We start from the raw sequence: 19417 nt of genomic DNA, 5'->3' as shown, positions 1-19417 counted from the left end.
CAGGAGGGAGTAAAGGTAAGGAAAGTGGTCAAGACGTCTCCCCTTGCTTCATCCATACACCCCAGAGAATCCCATTACTGTGTGACTCACATGCACCAATAATAAAAGAAAAAATCAGAAGCCAAACCAAACCCAAACTAAAGCCCTGCTGCAGAAGCACCTGGTGAGAGAGCAGGCTTTGGGTCCTTGACACACCAGGAGGCCACCACCATTTGTCCTTTTTACTGGACTGGAAATCTTTCCACACCAGATTTCTCTAACTATGTTTCATCCCCTACTTCTAATTTTCACCAATATCTTTAATTTTTCGCTTTAGATGTCAACCATCATGAATATTTGTTCTTTCCCATCATTTGTAACATTGACCATATCTTCAAAATTTTATAGGTGGTTTATTGTGATATCTCCAAGAATGTTCCTTGCCACTAATTCCTTCAGTCTACCTTAAATATTCCTACCAGTGCCTTTATTGTTCCTGGCATCTTGTGTGAAAATTTCAAATTAACATAGAAGTTGAAACAATTGTGCAGTAAATATCTGTATATGTAATATTCAAATTTAATTTCTTTCTGATTTTACTTTAATACATATGTATGTCCACCCATCCATCACTCTGGCCACATATAAGTCCATCTTATTTATTTTTTTGATGCATGTAAAAGTAAGCTGCGTGTGAAGCAGCACTCTGCCTCAATCATTTAGCATCTGTGACCTGTCACGCCCATGTGCTCCTCAGAGTGCCACCCTGGAGGGGAGGGAGGGCGGGTCTGGAGGAGGATCGCCACATTGGTGTGGGCAAGCAGCCTTTGGAGGACAGCTTCTAGGTTACATATCCAAGCCCTGCAATGAATTTGCTTTGGGACATGGGGTAAATCACTTCATCGCAGTCTTCATTTTCTACTTGTTAAATTGTAAATCTATCTAAAAATATTTCTGTTAGGGTTAGTGAATACACAAGTATAGAACCTTCTATAATCTTTGACATATAACAGGTTTTCACTAATTATCCTTGTTAAGAAGAAAGCATAAAGTTTCTACTACAAGAAACTTAAAGCCTGGGGCCTGGGGAGATAGCTCAGTAGAATAAGCACTTGCCTGGCAAGCGCAGGGTCCTCAGTTTAATCCCTGGTACCACAGGGGGGAGAAAGGAAGAAAGAAAGAAAGAAAGAAAGAAAGAAAGAAAGAAAGAAAGAAAGAAAGAAAGAAAGAAAGAAGAAACTTAAATCCCGTTCTAAAGTGTCAACAATAAAATCATTTTTGATAAGAAACATTATTTTCCCATACATAAATTTTTAAAACATGATTTTGGCATGTATTGAGCATCAAGTAAAGTTGTAACTTTATAGTATTGTAGAAAAGATCTATGTACGAATTATATATATATATATATTTTTTTTCTTTTTTTTGGTTTCTTCATTTGGGTTTATATGAGAGTGAATTAACATGGAAAGGAATAAGGTATGTGAAAAGAGAAATGAACACACCATATTTCTGTTAATATTTTTGTTCAGATATTCTTCAGGTACCCTTAGTATATATTCACTAAAATCCTTCTATCTAGATATCTACATTGAAAATAAAAACTATGTCTCTTGGATAAAATGTTGAACTCAATACCTGATGTAAGTGTTCACTAAATGCTATTATTTTTTGTATTTTTCCGTTTAGAATAAAAAGACTCAACTGACATAAGAAAAATACTTTCACACAGTTGATGCCCATGTACAAAATGAATATGCCATTATGACAGTTGAATTCAGTATTTGCATAGCACTCAATGATTGTAATAATCTTTATTATAGTCATCTTATTCTGTTCTTATGCAACTCCATTTCTTCAAAATCAGGCTCTGCAATTAGAAGTCTCAAAACTGTAAAATTTATCATATGATACATGGGTTGTTGACCTTTAAATTTTTATTAGATTTTTTTTGTGGAACGGGGGATTAAACTCAGGCCCTTGGGCTTGCCAAGGAAGCGCTTATTCCACTGAGCCATCTCCCTGTCCCCTTTTATTACATTTTAGTGTATATGTTTTTTATCTGTTTTTTTAAAGATGGGCCAGCACCAAATATAATATTGTATTTTCTTTTCTTTAAGCAAAATCATATAGAAATAGTGCACATGCTAAGAGTTGAGGAACAATATTAGCTCTTAATAAAGAACTGTAATGATCAAACCACCTGGATAGCCTTTTAAGACCAATGGAAATATCTAGAGATAAATGCTACAATCTTCTCACCCATTGCAGACTGCCAACAAATGATCTTATTGAATAACACATATTTCATTGTAATTTCTCTAGCAAAATTTTCTCTGTGATAGGTTGAAGGTCTGAGTAAGGTACTATGTATTTTGTTTTCATTTTCTGAAGAGAAAATAGGGATTAGGCCTGATAATTTGGATATGTCATGAAGGGAAGTATTATGTTGATGGAGCTTTAGAGTGGCCACAGAGAGTTCCCCTCGCTCATCCTTGCCCTGGTGGCAGGATGCAAATGCGTATTCTTACAGCTTTTCCCTTTCCTCACTTAAGTGGAAAGGTAAGATGGGAAACAATGAAGGTGGTTACTGAATTTTATCTTAAATTGGTCTATTTCTATGTCACTATTTCTTCATACAGCATTAGTTGTAAATTTTAATGAAATGAGAATCAAATGAGGGAATACACAATGTGTCTCTGCAGTAATTAGCGAGATAGAGATTTGACGATTATCTAGTTAATCTGATCAGCAAAGACAGCCAAATTGTGTAATTTGTGTCTCAAAGTGGATTTATTTGGCCTAGTCAATTCAAATTGATTATGCACATTAATTACATTAACAACACAGCTGCCAACATTCTCCTTGCTGTAGTATACATGGAATGGGCTCAAAAATAGGGGTGACAAAAGACATAAAAAGCAACAAATATTAAATGGTAGCAAGCTACTAAAAAACATATCTCAGAAAATCAAAAACACAGGACCCATCTATAACTTGAAAAAAGGAGAACAAAGCAAAAATGGTAAAAAAATCTTAAAATAGATACATAATATGTAATAATCTAAAGAAAGAAGAGAGCAAGCAAGGAGAGATGGTGGAGAGCCTGTGGAAACCATGCTCACTTATCACCTTTTATTTAAAGAAATTAAAGATGATAAAAAAACACTTGTTTTTTAACTACACACAATGCCTCCTAAATTAATGTGAAGTGCGTCAACTAAAATATGACTAAGCCCTGATTGACACATCCTTACAGATGAGGGACCTAAATGAAATCCATTGTTCAGTTGAGAAATCTGCAAAATGAATTTTATTTTCCTATAACAGAATCATTGGTAAATAATCTACGAGGACGCAAGTACTAAACCATGTTTAAAAAGATGAATTTCAAGAAAGTTGCTATAGTTTATTGACTTCAAAGATGTTTAAGGGAAAAAGGCACCAATTTGTCTTCAGATCCATTGTTCTCATATTGAGGTCTTAGGGGAAGAAATCCAGATATAGAGAAAGAGAGAGAGAGAGAGAGAGAGAGAGAGAGAGAGAGAGAGAGAGAGAGAGAGAGAAGAGAGAGAGAGGCAATCAATAGCATTTATTCCTCTTCCTTCAAATACTATCTCTTATCCTCACTCCTAAGTTTAAAAAGAAATCTGTTCATTATGAATAGTTAGATTTTTGAATATATGTTCCTATTATGTCACAGATTCATTATACTGAAACATATGAATATCTGCAAGATTTAGAAGTAAGTGGAGTGAAATAGATCTCCTTTTTAAAAAGTCACTTCCACTAAAAAACACTACAGTTTGAGTTTGATGTTTGCTTTCTCTCTGTATAATTCAACAGATGGTCAGTGATGGGCGACCTTTTCCATCCCTGGCACCACAAATCCACATGTTATTCATTTGCTTCAGAATTCTAAGAGGAACCAAATGTGAGTCTACTTTAACTTTATGAGCCGTCTGGAAAAACAACTTACTGTGGTATCACTGTGCCATGGTCACAGTCATTAATTCCGTGAGACCCATTCTTGATCAGCCAGTTCAGCTGAACTGATGTTAAAATTTTATAAAATTGCAATTAATTTAAATTTACTTAGCCAAGTGGCTCACAGCTTGCATACTGCATAGTCAACTTCTCAAATCCATAACCATCTCCTTGTTACTGAATATCCACCTGGAAAAAGTATTTATTTTCATGACCTGAAGTTCCCAAACTCTTGGAGGAAATATTCCCTCCACAACTTGTGGGATGGCTAAAAACTATTCATATTATTAGGCAGGTTTAAAGACATGATTTCCTAAATTCATTTCATAAGTCTAACAATAGATGTCACAGTATAACAAGATTAAAAAAACCAAGCACAATATTAAAGAGTTCAAGTAAAATTGAAGTGATCCTCTTTATATGTGTTGAGATTATCAGTGCCAAGGTTACCGTTTAATATTTTGCTTTATTCTTCTGCTCGGCCTGTCCTCTCCTACTGGGTGACTAAGATGACCTCTTCCATGAGATATTTAGGAGTTTGTTCTTTACTGGCCATTAAGTGAAGAGAACTGAGATGCCTATAATCTTGGTAATAGGCTACAGGTCTTCTGCTGAGATTCGCTATAAAGACTTAATGCCATCAGTAATCCCAGGTCCCACTGTGCTTGCTTTTTTTTTTTTTTAATGAGCAGAATATATTTATTGAGGGAAAGAAAGCTCTTGTCCAAAAGAGGGACAGGAGGGGGGCCTGAGTGGGTAGTCCCCCCACTGTGCTTGATTTGTGAGCCAATGTGCAATCTCAGTTCTGAATTTCAAGCCTACAAACATAGTGCTTCTTAACAAACAGTTCTGTTTTCAACTTGAATTACTTTGGCTGTGGACACATCTGAGGTGTCTTCTTCTGAAGGGATGTTGGGTGCGGCTATAGACTGAAATAGATGAAACACCTAATTAATGTGTTGATCTAGTATATTGTTGGAGGACATAAATTGATCCTAACCTTTTGTAGGGAATTCTTGAATTTAGTTACTGGCAGTAAAGAGAGAATTTAAAAGTCCTTAAAAAAATGTGAACCAAATTTTCTTGTTTTAGATACAAAGCCCTTTCTTCATAGTCATGCAAATGTTGCTCACATTAAATCCCATTAAAGCACATAAAAAGAACTTCCAACTGTTGTGGTTATTAGGAGTGCTGTATATGGTTCTAATATTGAAAGAAGTCATCAAGAGTAGAGCACACCATTTAAGGGCCCTGTTACTGAAGGAAAAAAGAGATATTTCACACCCTCTGTACCTACCAGAATAAAACATAAGGTCTCAGATATACTTCAGGGGACTAACAACGCTACCATGAGTGGTGACAGATTTCTTGGCTTGTTGGGCTGTTATTGGGAAGAGCTCAAAGAGACCAGGCAGCAATCACAGCTTTTAATCTACTGGGGCTCTGCTTGTGTCCTCAGCTTGGTATGTCCCTTCCTTGAGCTGGAAGTTACAAACTTACAGATCCCAAAGGGGAGGCTGTGGGAAGCACACATCCCTCAGGGGATCACTTAGAATGGCGACAAGCAGGATAGCTTCTATCCTTATCCTGTAGGTGTTGGACTCACCTGCTTTACTCATAAGGGGTAAACAATCATGTTATGGATGTTGATATTAAAAATAGGCCACCTCCTGTGAAATTGAGCCCCTTCCTCTCAGGCTGCATTCTTAGCAGAAATCTCTGATGCACCTTCAAAAAGCTATGCAACTGCTACACCAAGCTAACAGCACCTAGTTGGCAGGGGAATGAATCCTATGATCACATCCACTGCCACACACAACTTTTTTGTGATAAAGTGAGTTCCTAGGTCTGGGATGCTGTTAAGCAGAATCTTGCCCTATGTTGGTAGATCAGACATGTGGAGTACTCAGCTTTGGGCAATGGCTCACAGTACGAGAAAACACAGCTATAGGACAGCAACAGAGAGAAATAGTTTGGCTCCTGAAGTGATATACTAGGGCATCTGTTTCTCTTGTGCTCTTGTGACTAAACATGGGCAAAGATAATAACTATATCTCAAGAAGGGCAAGGTAACCAGATCCCTGAGGCAAGCGATCTGGATAAACAGAGTAGATGTCTAGCAAAAGGAAAAAGGAATCTAGAACCGGATGTGGGTGACAATGATGGGGATTAACGGTTATGACTCTGAACCAATTGTAGCCATAAGGGCTATATTGATGTCACTTATTCTCCTCTTTGGTTTTCAGACATAAAAATGTGTACCATCAGAATCCTGGAGAAGCTATGTTAGTGAAGTGAATTTACTGTGATGCACAGTGCATTGGGTGGTCCAAGGAGACACTTGGAGTGCAAGCTGCTGCTTCCCCTCCCCACCCTCACCATGCTTGAGGTGAGGTCCTCACCGTCCATCCATTGGGATGTTGGCTAATGCTCAGGGAGAATCCTTTCTCATCCTTGGCCACACAGAAACTTCATCACCCAAGATCTATGTGCTGTCCTTTAGCAGGTTGACAGCAACTCCACTGGGTCAGGGGTACTGTCATCCTTTCTTCAAGATGACATGAACACTTTGCACAGTTTCTATGTTAGAGCGTCTCTACAAGATGACCTAAAAATGATGTGCATTGCAATGGTGATTTCCTGGGCTGGCTCAGATCGAGTCATGGGGTTACAAAGCCATAGACTTCCTCTTAAGAATGTACTTTTTCCAAGCTCATAGAAGAAAACAGTTTCTATTCATCTCTTCAGTAAGTATTTACTGAATTTATGCTAATCATCATCATTTTCCTTAGCATTAAGGACAAGTAAATGTACTCATCAAAGGAAGCAATAAGTTATTATCTTGATAAAATGTTGAGGAATAAAATAAAAGACTGAAGGAAAAAAATAGGAAAGGAGATAGGCCTGCAGCAGGAAGGTAACATCTGAGTAGAAGGATAAGAGGAGCCAGGGTTCCCCTCAGGCTGGCGCCAGGGCTGCTGTGATTGAGGGAAGTGGAAGCACAGAGGGCAAAGCCTCGCAGTGACACGTCTGTTTGCACAACTGTCAGTGAGCCTGCAGCTGAAGGACTGAGGGCAAAAGTGATCGGAAAGCAACCAGAGAGATGGAATGCAGGTGCAGATCATGGCTACTTGGCCAGCATAAGAACTTATGCTATGTTCTGAATTATATTAAAAAATGGAGGTCTTGAACTGCAGCAAGATACTACAAAATATATATTTGAAAAATAATCATTTTGACCATTTTGTGAAAAATAGATTTAGAAAGCTATAAGGGTGACTGTTTCTTCAGGTCACCCTAACTTCTCCTGTGACTCTTGGTGGGTCAGGCAAACAGCAGTGGAGATAAGCAGAGTAACCCAGCAGAAGCTTTAATAGTACCTATTTTTTTCACTTGTGATGGCTTTAGTAGAACAGACTACTGATGTGCAGCATCAGTCTGTTGATCTGGTAATGTGATATTTTCAATGTTTATTATGAATGCAGATCAAAAGTAGTTTGCATTACACACACACACACACACACACACTCATGGTTTTGGCAGTTATGTCACAACATACATAAAAAGTGACCTCAATTGTTTGATGATTATCAAATATTACAATAGTCCTTTATCTTCGTGAAATTATCCTTTATAATCAGAGATAATGAGCAAGAAGGGAAATATTCTGAACGTTTTATTAGACACATACGTTCCTGAGGTTAAAAGAGACAAAATCCTGCACATATTCAATAATGACCAAACCAGCCTCAAATTCAAGAACTGCACAGCCTGATGGATGTTATTACATTTATTCTAGAGTAAAGGGCACATTTGCTTTTTGTCTTATTACTCTAGAAGACCCAGAATGCTTGGTAGGACTTTAGGCATCAGAGGAAGCACACCACACTTTATAATTGTTCACAGACAGTTCTATAAAATGACTCAGAAGGCTTCAGTTTTGAGGAGTCTGAAATGAGAGAAGGTTCTTCAGTAGTTTTAGCTATAATATAAGCAACCTTGATGTAAGAGCCATAAAATTGTCAAATTCTATACTACTAGAAGCACTATGATAAATTAAAATGCATGTAGGTTCTCTGTAAAGCTTCAATGTAACATGCAGTGTTACTACTTATATTTTAGTTTATCTTCCTTTCAGATGCAATTGAGTATCTTACATTAGGTCAGATCGAGCCTGTCCAAATAATCTATTTAGAAAATGAAAAACAAAATCCCAAGCATAAAAACTCTAAGTGGAGAATTATACTGATATTCATGTTCCAGACTGTCTATATTATTGTAGCAAAGTTTTTTATTTTTACTTTTTTTTACCAATTAGGAAACATGTTGCTTGGCTTCAGAGAGACAGAAGGCTGGACCATACATTGACCAAATGGTTTGAGCTTTTCTAATTACAGTTTACTGTACAATGGAAGACACTCATTGTGAGGAGGCAGGTTTGGTACATAATGAGCAAGCAGAAGATATTTAAATATTTGGCAGATCCACTACAGCATATTTTTCGTTTACTCACACTTACATTTAATTCCAATTGGGTGATTAAAAGTAACTGAATCCTGGCAAGTTTATGGTACCAGGATTAGAAATGCTTCGTAAGTGTGCCACTTAACCTAGGGAGTCATTCAAAGAGGTAGAGCAAGGAGCTGCTGAGGCAGGCACAGGCTAGCAGCTGTGGTAACAATAGCCCTTTCTCTCCTTAGACACACTCTTCATCATCGATCACTTTCCTCTCTAGCCCCATAATCTCCTTGATCAGAAAATTTGGAACACAACTGAGTTACATGATGTTACAGTACAGTTTCTCCTATGTCCTGAGTCTTCACTGATCTTGAAAGGCTGGGGCCAAAATGTTGGCTGTCCTTGCAGCCCTTCTTTTTCCCTAATTTTTGGTCTGTGAACTTAGGTTGCTAACCATCCAGAATACAAGCTTATTAATATTACCCTACAACATAGGCAGTTAAGCTTAACCTCACTATCTGTCTGAATATCCAACATCTTAGGCATAACATGGAACAGGTATTTTCCATCAAGTATTGATATGTTAAACTTTAAGTCCCTACAGAATATGAAGAAAAAATAAAAAAAATTTAAAAATAGGAATAAACAGTTACATATTCTTACACAGAAATTTAGAAATCTAACCATATACAGCATTGTAGCAGGACAGTCCTATGACATTTTTTTATTTGTCTCTTGTTTTTATTTATTATCCCCTTTTTTAAATAAACATTTACTTGAGAGACAGTATGGCAGTAATTGATATGTCATGACAAACAGTATGTATTTAGAAGACCAGAATGACAGGCATTCCAGGCATGACCCTACCATTACACATTGCTATTTTCAGTGAAACTGCTTAGTTCACAGGTATCAGTATATATAGTTAGTCAGGGTGAGAATCCTACCAATTAACTGCTAGTTTGAAAAACATGCTGCAGATTCTCAGGATCATTGCCTCACTCGTCTTGTGCATTTAAATGTATGGCTTTGCTCCTCTCACGTTTCCAAGCTTTTCTCCTTGCTTTCTCTTCGTTGCCTAATTATCAAGTTCTCGCTTTCCTTTTAATTGTGTTATACCTTTCTATTTGGAGAGAAAACATTTTCTCAGGCTTTCACAGAGAGAAAATCGGTCAAGCAATGGCCATGACTCATCCACATGGCTGACACTCACAAAGGATCTACAAATTGTGGTACAGGGTTTCAGGATAAATCCTGAGGGGATTTGACTGAACCTATCAGATACAAAAGTTACATTTCTTGTTATACAGGTCTTCCTTTGTCTTTGTCTTGACCATCCAACAGAAAAGTGTGGGAACAGAGTATAGAGGATAAAGCCATATTAATATGCTGAGCTATAAAAGGCTCAAGTCAACAACTTCTTCTTTTCTTTTTTCTTTTCTTTTTTTTTTTTTGCTGAAGTGGGGATTGAACTCAGGCCCTGGTGCCTGCCAGGCAAGCATTTATTTCACTGAGCCGTCCCCCCAGGCCAAGTCAACAACTTCTGTCATTGCTAGGCTTAAGGGAAAATCCACTACTATTATGGACTACTGGGCTATATTGGAATATTTTGCTGAATTCAGGCACCTACAATATTTAAATGACAATGGAATACCCTTCTCTGACAAAAGTAAACAAAAAAGGGAGATACAAATAAAGGACCATTTTGTATCTGTATGTTCAAAATAGTTAAGATACACAGCTGCTTTCTCTTGGATCATTGAATACAGAGATTTGTTCTAATAGTGTTTGTGGACAGGATATCATTTCTGCATCTTGTATTATGAGTAACCACTAAGAAGACAACAATATGCAATATATTAATTATTGAAACTGTGCTAGTAATTGATTTTGAAACTGCCTCATTGTTATTTGTTTCTCAATAAAATTATTTTAAAAAATAGCTCCATCTGCTAATCCGTGTCTTTTAAATTTCTTCTTAGAAATGGTAACCAATCATCATCTATAAGAATCCATTAACAGGATGGAAAGAATTTGTATGGATCAAGATGGCACATGGGATGGGCCATAATAGGTACCTGTGGCACTCCCGGGAGATGTTTCACCATTTGTCAGTATATACTATGTCTCTCGGCTTATGGGTGCTTTTGTTTCTATAGTTCTGCAGTTGCAGTTCTCTTTGGGAAAATGCCCCTTGGGCTTCTGGGAGAGTTCATCTGCATATGGAAGGTGTTAGAATGCCAAAAATCTTTATCTTCCTGAATAACTCTGAGGCAATGAATGACAAGTATTGGAGAATGAAACTTCTTCTAGAAGCTTTTGTTTGCATCTTTATGAAGATGAAAATTTAAGTGCATCTTCTGCTAGAAAGTCCCCATGTTGAGGATGGGCAGAACTCTTCACTCTGTCTATTCTGTTCCTCTCAATCCTATAATGGCTACTTCTCTAAGTACTCCCACTGGAAATCTTTGCAAAATTTTTGTCTTAAGGCCTGGGGACTTGAGTCTCTAAGTGACTTGACCTACATCATCTTGTTACACATGAATGAAGCTTTCTTTTTCCTTTGTGGTACCAGGTATTGAACTCAGGACCTTGTGCTTCCAGGCAAGCACTTAGTCCACTGAGCTATCTTCTCAGCCCCAACATTTATGAGGTTGAAGTAAGATACCTGAGTTTTAAATGCATGGAAGACATTTGGGCTAAAAATGTCTCCCTGAGAGTGATTAGTCTATGGATTATACAAAGTCACGTGGCTAGAAGAAACTTACCTAAGGAGTGAATATATACAAAGCAAAAGTCTCAAGACTCAAGGAGGTCTCAGGTTATCTTAATTTTCCTTCATCCTCCTTACTACATTCATTTCCATTTACTCTGTCTTGTTCTCAGTGTGTAGTTCAACTGAAACTCTGAGAATGTTCTCAAATTAGTCCAATTCATTCCCATTTATTTCCTAATTTTATATCCTAGTCACCTCCATCAACGTATCAAATTTACCTCCAAAGTATGTTGTCTGAGGGTTGCCTGATTTATAGGTCCCTTGCCTGGGCAAGCTAAGATGGATATCTCAATAAATCAGAATATTAAACACCTGTTCAGAAATGCAAATCTTGGCTCAGGGTGAGATGAAGGAATTCCCATCACATTTTACATATGAAGAACATTTTCACCTTGACCTTGCTGGAAAATGCTTTGGAATCTTAAAGAGAAAATATAGAGATGATTGATTTATAGAAGTGAAATTAAATATGTATTCAGTAAAAAGAAAGCACTTGCTTAAAATGCTCTGATTCCACTTAATGCTTGTATACTATAATCATCAAAATGTTTATTAAATAAGTTGTTTTGACTACATTATATACCTTCATATGTTGCAGATATGGTACTCATCTAAGGGAAAGTTTTTGAAAACATATTTTATAAAATGCATACCACCATGACCTGAACACTACATAAGATATTTCTAGGTAAAGATCAACTGAAAAAAAATAGATGAAACTTTTCAAATTAATGACAACTGGGCAAGATACTGGCAAATTATGGAAGCCATCTGAAACATAATTTCATTAAGATAGTGCTTTTTGAGTTTCTTATCTCAAATAGATCAGATTTTGTGAGCTGCTTCCTACACAAACCTGAAGCAAAGTATTTTTATTTAAAAGAAAATTCTGTTGATTTGAATCAGAAGCAAAAGGCTTTCTTCTTTTCTGACACTTTGCCTTTGATTTTTTTTTTGTGAAGTATATAATATATTCTTGCTATAAAAGAAGTAAAAGAAAGGCCAAATTTGGCTAATTTTTCATTTCATGAGATGAATTTGTGGGCTTATGCACTTGCAAGAGCAGCAAGAAGCACTAATTATTATCTGAAGTACTTTTTCAAAAACAGGAAATAGTGGATAAATTAATACTATTTTCTTCACACTAAAGATATTTTGACAGTCTCACATTCATTAATGTATTGATAACCTCATAGACATTGAATGTATACAGATTCTTCCTCTCATTCTTATATCAATTTTAACATATCTAAAGCATATCAACTTTACTAATGTTGTGAAAAACATGTTATAGTCTAACAGTAAAACAAATAAGACATATAAAGTAATATAAAATAAATGTTGGAATGTTCAGGAGATTTATGATAATAGTCACTGAACAATATATAGTACAGATTCAAAGATAAAAACTAAGGTGATAACTCTAGTGTTTATTAAAAATGTAGTATTCATTGTTTATGTTGTTTGCAATTTTCATATTTGTAACAGCAAGATCATCTTTAAAGTGCAGAATCTTGACTAGCAAAAACGCTAATGTTTACTTTTGTACATATTCACTAAAAGTCTTAGGACCCAATGATTTTGTTGGGTTTAAAAAATATTTCTGTTTCTAATCCAAATAATATGTGTAGGACACAATTAAAGAGGATGTATGTGATTATTCAAAGTCTCTTCTTGAAAGCCCCTTACAAACTATCTTGTGTACCTCCTTCCTTCAGTCCATGTTTTCTTGTTTGCACATCTTGTACTTAAGTCCCTTTAGGCATTCTCTCCTGACAGCTGATCAATCCCCACCAATTCTTTAAGTCCCTATTTTCATAACATAATCAGGAGAAACCTCTGGTGTGATTCTGTCCCAACTAAATGGCAATGATCCCTGTGAACTTTCATAGCTGTTCTTTCTACGTCTTTTGGGGCAAGATGGTAAAGCTCCCCTTGACCATGACCAGAGTCTATGAGTTTCTAATATATAGGAACAATCTTATGGTGGTACTCTGGTTATGCTTTATCACAAAGAAAAGATACAAAATAAAATAAGCTAAATGAAAAGGCACATGGGGTGAAGTCAAGAGGAATTTGTACCAATTTTCCAAAGGTTCATCTCAGCAAAGTCACACAGGAAGGGCTTCATTTTTGCAGCAAAACATTGTAAAACTTGTGACGCACTGTCTACCAGGGACACTGTTACAGAGTCATTGCCCAGGGTTGTATACTTGTGGCTGGTTCTTAAACGTTCATTTGCCTAGCATGTTAATATTTCAGACTCCAGGATGAAGCTACCTGATTAGGATAATCCATAATGATTGTAATTTAGGTACAGTGACTTATTCCTATCAGGTGGGTTGGTGTTCCATCCCTGGAATCCTAGTTCTCATATGACAGCAAGGGCCAAACTTGCCAGCAGGACTTTCTAGCAGCAAGATATTATACAGTTCAACTTTACACACACACACACACACACACACACACACACACACACACGTTTTATATATCATCTAAAATATTTCAGAGTAAAATAAGGAGGCCTGAGTAGAGTTTTTTTTCCCCCTCACTCTAGTATTCCAATAATGAACAAGATTTGAGAAAAGAGACACTGAATGAGAATGATGAATTAGGTCTTCTCATTTGATAATGAACTGCAGGTAACAGGCATGAAAGTAGACATAACAGTTAAGAGGAAGACTTGCCATAAATCCAGGATGGAACCTTTGTATTTTATGTAACTTTATGTATCAAAGCATAGGGGATAGCATAAAAAGATAAAATATTAAAACATCCATTATACATAGTACTAAGACTAGTCTAAGAGAATTTATTATTATTATTATTTATTTTTTGGCAGAACCGGGGATTGAACTCAGGCCCTTGCGCTTACCAGGGAAGCGCTTATTCCACTGAGCCATCTCCCCAGCTCCGAATTTATTATTTTTAAATATAAGCATACATTTTAAGGAAATAGGGATATACAATATCTTTGGCAATCACTGACGCATTCCTTAATCCTCTCTGTAATTTGTTATATTTTGACTAAAATGCATACATTATAGAGCACGTGTTAAGTTCACCTGCTCAAAAAAGAGAATGAGCATTTGCATCCCTAAGATATAAATGTTAAGAAACTCCTAATTATAATATCTAATACATAGTGCCAAACAACATCTCAGCACCATTCCAAGAGGAGGATGCTGTAGTTAATTCTAGTCTTAGAGATAAGGTTATAAAAGAAGTTAAAAAAACTGTTATGTAGGAACTCTAATATCCTTCTTGATTCTTCCATTATAGTGATTCTCACAACACTGAACTGTTGTCTTTTTCAAAATAAATCACTTTGATACTAATAGAGAAAAATACTTTGTCCTAAGAGGACAAAGTTTTCTTCTCTGACACTTTAAAAGTAAAGAACTCAATTATTTCTAGCTATTCCCACATCATATTTAGAAGATGCTAGTCTTAATGAAGATTTTGTTACTCAATAATTAATAAAAATAGTGAGAAATCAATAGATTATTTGACATTGGTGTTATTCTGAACACAAGTAAAAGGAAAGTTATAATGGCTAAAATAAAATAAACCTATGCACACTGAAATCTGATTCTTCAACCAGTATTTGAGAGTTCAGTTTTTGTTATGATCCAACTAAAGTGGCTGATTAAGAAAAGAGCATTTCACTCTTTTCTCAATGGAATCCAATCAATGTATGTCAGAGCCCATAGAAGGGAAACTACATTTATGATTTTTTTTATTTCTTAAAGGATAAATTGAAGACTACAAGTTATAAACAAGTTGCATTATGTCAAACTCAAACAGCAGTATATAGAAAACATATAGTTTTGATCTTAGATCATGAATTTTTCATAGGGCAGAAGAGTCAGTCCTGTTTACAAGCTTCTACGTTTTACTTGCTCAACATTTATATTCAAGCTCAGAATGATGACAGTGCTCTGCAGCTATGGGTAAAACTCCTCACGATGCAAGAAGGATGACAGGGATGCAAAAGAATAGTGTTAACTGACAACACCTGCATTGCCTCTCAAATCTTTAAATGGACCCAGATAGGATATAACTGAAATGTTTAGTATTATATTAACCAGCTTTCTGTTATATAACAAACACCTGAGCTGGTCAACTTAGACAGAGAAACGCTTAGTTTTAATTCAGAGTTTTGGAGGTTTCAGCGCATATTGCTTTTACGCCCCTGATGAGGGTGTGAGTGGGTGGGGCAACAAAACACTCACCTCATCGCCAGGAAACAAGAGTGGGTAGGAGGAAGGAGGGTCCTACGATCTCTTTCAAGGCCACACCCCAGTGACCTATGAACTTCCCATTAGGGCCCACCTCTGAAAAACTCTAGTATCTGTCAAAAGCCACTCTCTGGGAACCAAATCATGAACATAAGGGTGACTTTCAGAATATATACTGTCAGATTGTAACAAATACTAAGAAGTAAGACACAATTCTCTGAGTCTCTTGAATCTCTACATGTCTTTTAAGCAAACATATTGACACATTTTGTTTAGAAAATCTTTGAGACAATGTTTCTATAGTAAGAAGAATATCAAGGTACAGGTATGGTCCCCTGTGAAATGGACAGACACGCACACTAACTAATAGATGTTAGTAACCATTCCAGTGTGTGTGCACATGCCACCTGGCCTTCGGCATCACTCTCTAGGCCCTGCGCTCAGGAAACCAGCCTAAGAAAATGCGGACTCAGGCAACTGCTCGTATTTTCAACAAATAATAAAGCAGTTTGTTTCTAAAGATAAAACAGAACTAGAAAAAGTCTCTCCACATAGGAGACTGATCTTGTTTCTACAAATGCCTGGAAGTTATTGCTGTTTTGAAGGTGCTAAGCAAGAAAATAATGTGAAATTGCTAATACAATGTTAAAGTAACGTACCTGGGAAGGGTCCTAGTAAGAGAGAGGTGCCAAAAATGCAAATTCAAGCTGTGGTAAATCCATCTTGGTCCTAATTCTATTTTTGAAAACCATAATTTTTCGTTTTGACAAATGACTCTAAATTGCCTCTCGCTTCTCAGGAACCATATCTAGAGACCATACTGCACCTCATGTTGGAGGACAATGCTTCAATTTTGTTTTATAAGTAAGATAAAAATCGATATTATCATTCTTGAGACATAATCTTTTCAACTCTGGTGTCTATAAGAAAGTCTAGGAAGTGTTTTTTTAAAAATATACATTGAGTGTATAATCTAAATGTAACTATACTCATGTCTTTGCTTTAAAGAGAATAATAAAAAAAGCAATAATAATCATACTGAGTTTCCAAACAAGATGATAGGAGATTGACAATGGCTTCTATAGTGTATGCTAGATCTTCAACGTAGTTGCTCAGATTACCATGTGCAGGCATTCTGGCAGCAATAGTAGTTAAACTTCTGTGGAATTGAATCCAGAATTCCAAAATAATAAACTCACAAGAACTATGTCCTAAGTGTTGGTACAGTTTTTGCATTTGTGTGTAATGACCTGATGGTGTCTAAAAGAGAGAAAAACACATTTTGCACTGTAACCCTGAAATCAGTCAGTTCACCTCCTATATGTGATACCAAAAATGAAAAAAAAGTTTATTTTTTTGCATAAAATCATGTCTTTTTGTCACTACAAAAATCTTGAAATAGTAAAAGCTATTTAACTGGAAATAGTATGCAAGTTACATTTGTAGTTCTCATAGATAAAAACAAGAGGTTAAACATTGCACTTATTTGTTGAACTCATGAAATGTAGGAATCAATAAACATGAACATGAACAGGTTTTACCTACTTTTGAAATGTTACTCGATCGACTAGCAGATCGCCCTGGAGACTTGTCATTCTGAAAAATAAAATTAGAAACACTGATTAAAAGGAAGTATTTCAATATCCTTTGATATCACTAAGAAGGGATTGGTATAGGGCAGATATATGGATATTCTTAGTATTGTTTTGATGGTCACGAATACAGAATGATTGCCTATACAGAATGATATTTATTAAAAACATGGAAATGATCACTTCTGTACAAAAATTGTGCAATTTCTTTGAAAATAAAATTAGACAATGAAAGTATCGTTTGCTATTTCCTCTTTCAATTTTGCAACCAGAAACTTGCTTTATAAAATAAACTTGCTTTCCACTCTTTTACAATTTAAAATATCTCCCTTCTACTGTTTATAATTCTTCCTAAATGAAAAGGGTCCATCTTAAATATTGAAAACTACTTAACAATTTACACCTTTGTTCTTGCCTCTTAAAAATTTCTAGTTTAGAAGAAAAAAAGCATAAAAATGGCTTATGAATAATTTTTATTTAGGAAAAAGTCATGGAGCATTAAAGTTGATGGAGACCGGAAGGAGTTGAGCTGTGTCATTTGAGTTTGGGGATGTTGTGTTCTGATGACCACAGAGGCAGCATCTGAGCCCAGGCCAGTGTGGGGCCTGCTCACTGCTCCTGTCTGCTGGTCCTTTGTACATTGCCAACTATTGTCAATGAATAACCTATTAGAAAATCAGAGTATATGAGAATTGTACATAATGCATGTGGAAGTAGGTCACAGTGCACCCCTCCAGTAGAGAGAATAACATTGGAAAAATCAGCACAGAATATAAAAAATGTGTAAAGGTTCTGAATTAACAGTCATTGAAATATTTTAGCAGAGCACACATTTTTGTCTTCTTCTTTTTTTTTTAACTTCTAGAATCAGTCTCAAAGTAGAGCTGAATAGACAACTGCAGGAACTCTTGGCAGAGGTTGCTTTTGACAATGAAGTTGTTAGAACAACTTATGCGTTTGACATTGCCTTACCAAAACTTCCTGAGCGTTTCAGAACCTCAGTGACAGTGGGATATGGCAGATGTGTTACAGTGGAAAAACAATAGCTACATGTCACTGTGTCATTCCCAGGCTTGCAGATATTCAGCTGAGCAGAACTTTTTCCTTTCATGCGACATCCATCTCCCGTGACCACTTATGCCACTGTGAGCCTGTTATTACAGACCAAGATGACTCGGAACAATGCTGTTAGTTCCAGCTCATAAGAGCCCTGTGCTGCAGCTGGGGACGAATGTGGGTGCTGCTAACCACAGACGTTCTTTCCTGATTAGCTTGCACTGGTGATGGAGAGGGACATTTTTCTAGTGACATCTCAACTCTTCTTCTAGAGATGAGCTCGCCAAATCAATCCATCTTCCCTTCTCAGTGATATTCAAGACTTTGACACATTATTGTGTGGCAGAGATATCAATAAGTCACATGATGTAATAGGTTTTGGGGATAGATGTGTTATATTTTGTGGTTTTCTACACTTACAGGGTATTTGAGAATATGATTATGGAACTAGAACTGAATTTCCTGAAGCAAGAATAAAAAAGATAAGAAATTTAATTTGACATTAGATTATTAATTTTTTTAAAAAGAATTAAAAATAGAAAAAAGATCCCATTAGAAATGATATACAGTTTCATTAAACAAAATGGTAACAATTCAACAATGGTTATTACATTGCATGTTGTTGTCTTCAAATTAATTGTTCAGATTACTGAATATAATCATGCAAAATTGGTCAAGAAATTAGAAAGAAAGAAAAAAAGGAAAAAAAAAAGATTAAAATAACTATCCCTAGTGTAAGAACCTGAAAGTAAATTATCCTAAAGGTACAATAGATATTTTGAAAGGGAAAGAAACTGTTCAAATGGAAGGAACAACTTGGATGAGGAAAATGAGAAAAGAAAGAAAGAAGAATGGAAAAAATATATATGTGTATGTAAAGTTTAGCTAGGATAATTGTACTGCTGATTTCAACTTGTCTATTGTATTATCAGTTTTTAAACTACACAGGACTTTGTGATATATTGAATTAAAACTAGGGGTCAGATTCCTTTCATAATTGTGAATGAGTTCATTATAAGATGTTAATAAGCAGGTAATTTCCATAGTCTTCCTGAGCATCTCTCAACCTAATGAGGAAGAAACATATGCTTGATGTCTTAGTATTTCTAAAGGTGTTCTAATGTGCAAGCCAGTGTTTCTCTTTTCTCCTACAAGAAGCTTATGCACCGAAAGAAATAAATGCACTTTGGTATAGTTCAGTGTTTCTAGCGGCCAACTATTTTATTCTTCTGTTTTAGCTCACAGAAAAGACAAGTGCATCAGGTGAGTTAACATACGATTATATGTACCATTACTGTGTTGGCAGTGGTGTGAGTGAGGGACTGGTT

General features: G+C 36.1%; 1 protein-coding gene across 2 annotated transcripts in view; it reads right to left on the bottom strand.

Moving 5' to 3' along the window:
* Positions 1 to 19417, bottom strand: part of March1 (membrane associated ring-CH-type finger 1) — an 870419-nt gene that overhangs the window by 160186 nt on the left and 690816 nt on the right. For both annotated transcript variants that reach the window (XM_004630613.2, XM_023714702.1), the window contains exon 4: positions 16987 to 17037. In XM_004630613.2, coding sequence (XP_004630670.1) covers positions 16987 to 17037 — 51 coding nt within the window. The remainder of the gene's footprint in view (positions 1 to 16986; positions 17038 to 19417) is intronic.

Source organism: Octodon degus, unplaced genomic scaffold (assembly GCF_000260255.1).
Source record: "Octodon degus isolate 3935 unplaced genomic scaffold, OctDeg1.0 scaffold00036, whole genome shotgun sequence".
Lineage (NCBI taxonomy): Eukaryota > Metazoa > Chordata > Mammalia > Rodentia > Octodontidae > Octodon > Octodon degus.
The sequence above is the reverse complement of the archived record's forward strand: the minus strand, read 5'-3'. Positions and strand labels throughout refer to the sequence as shown.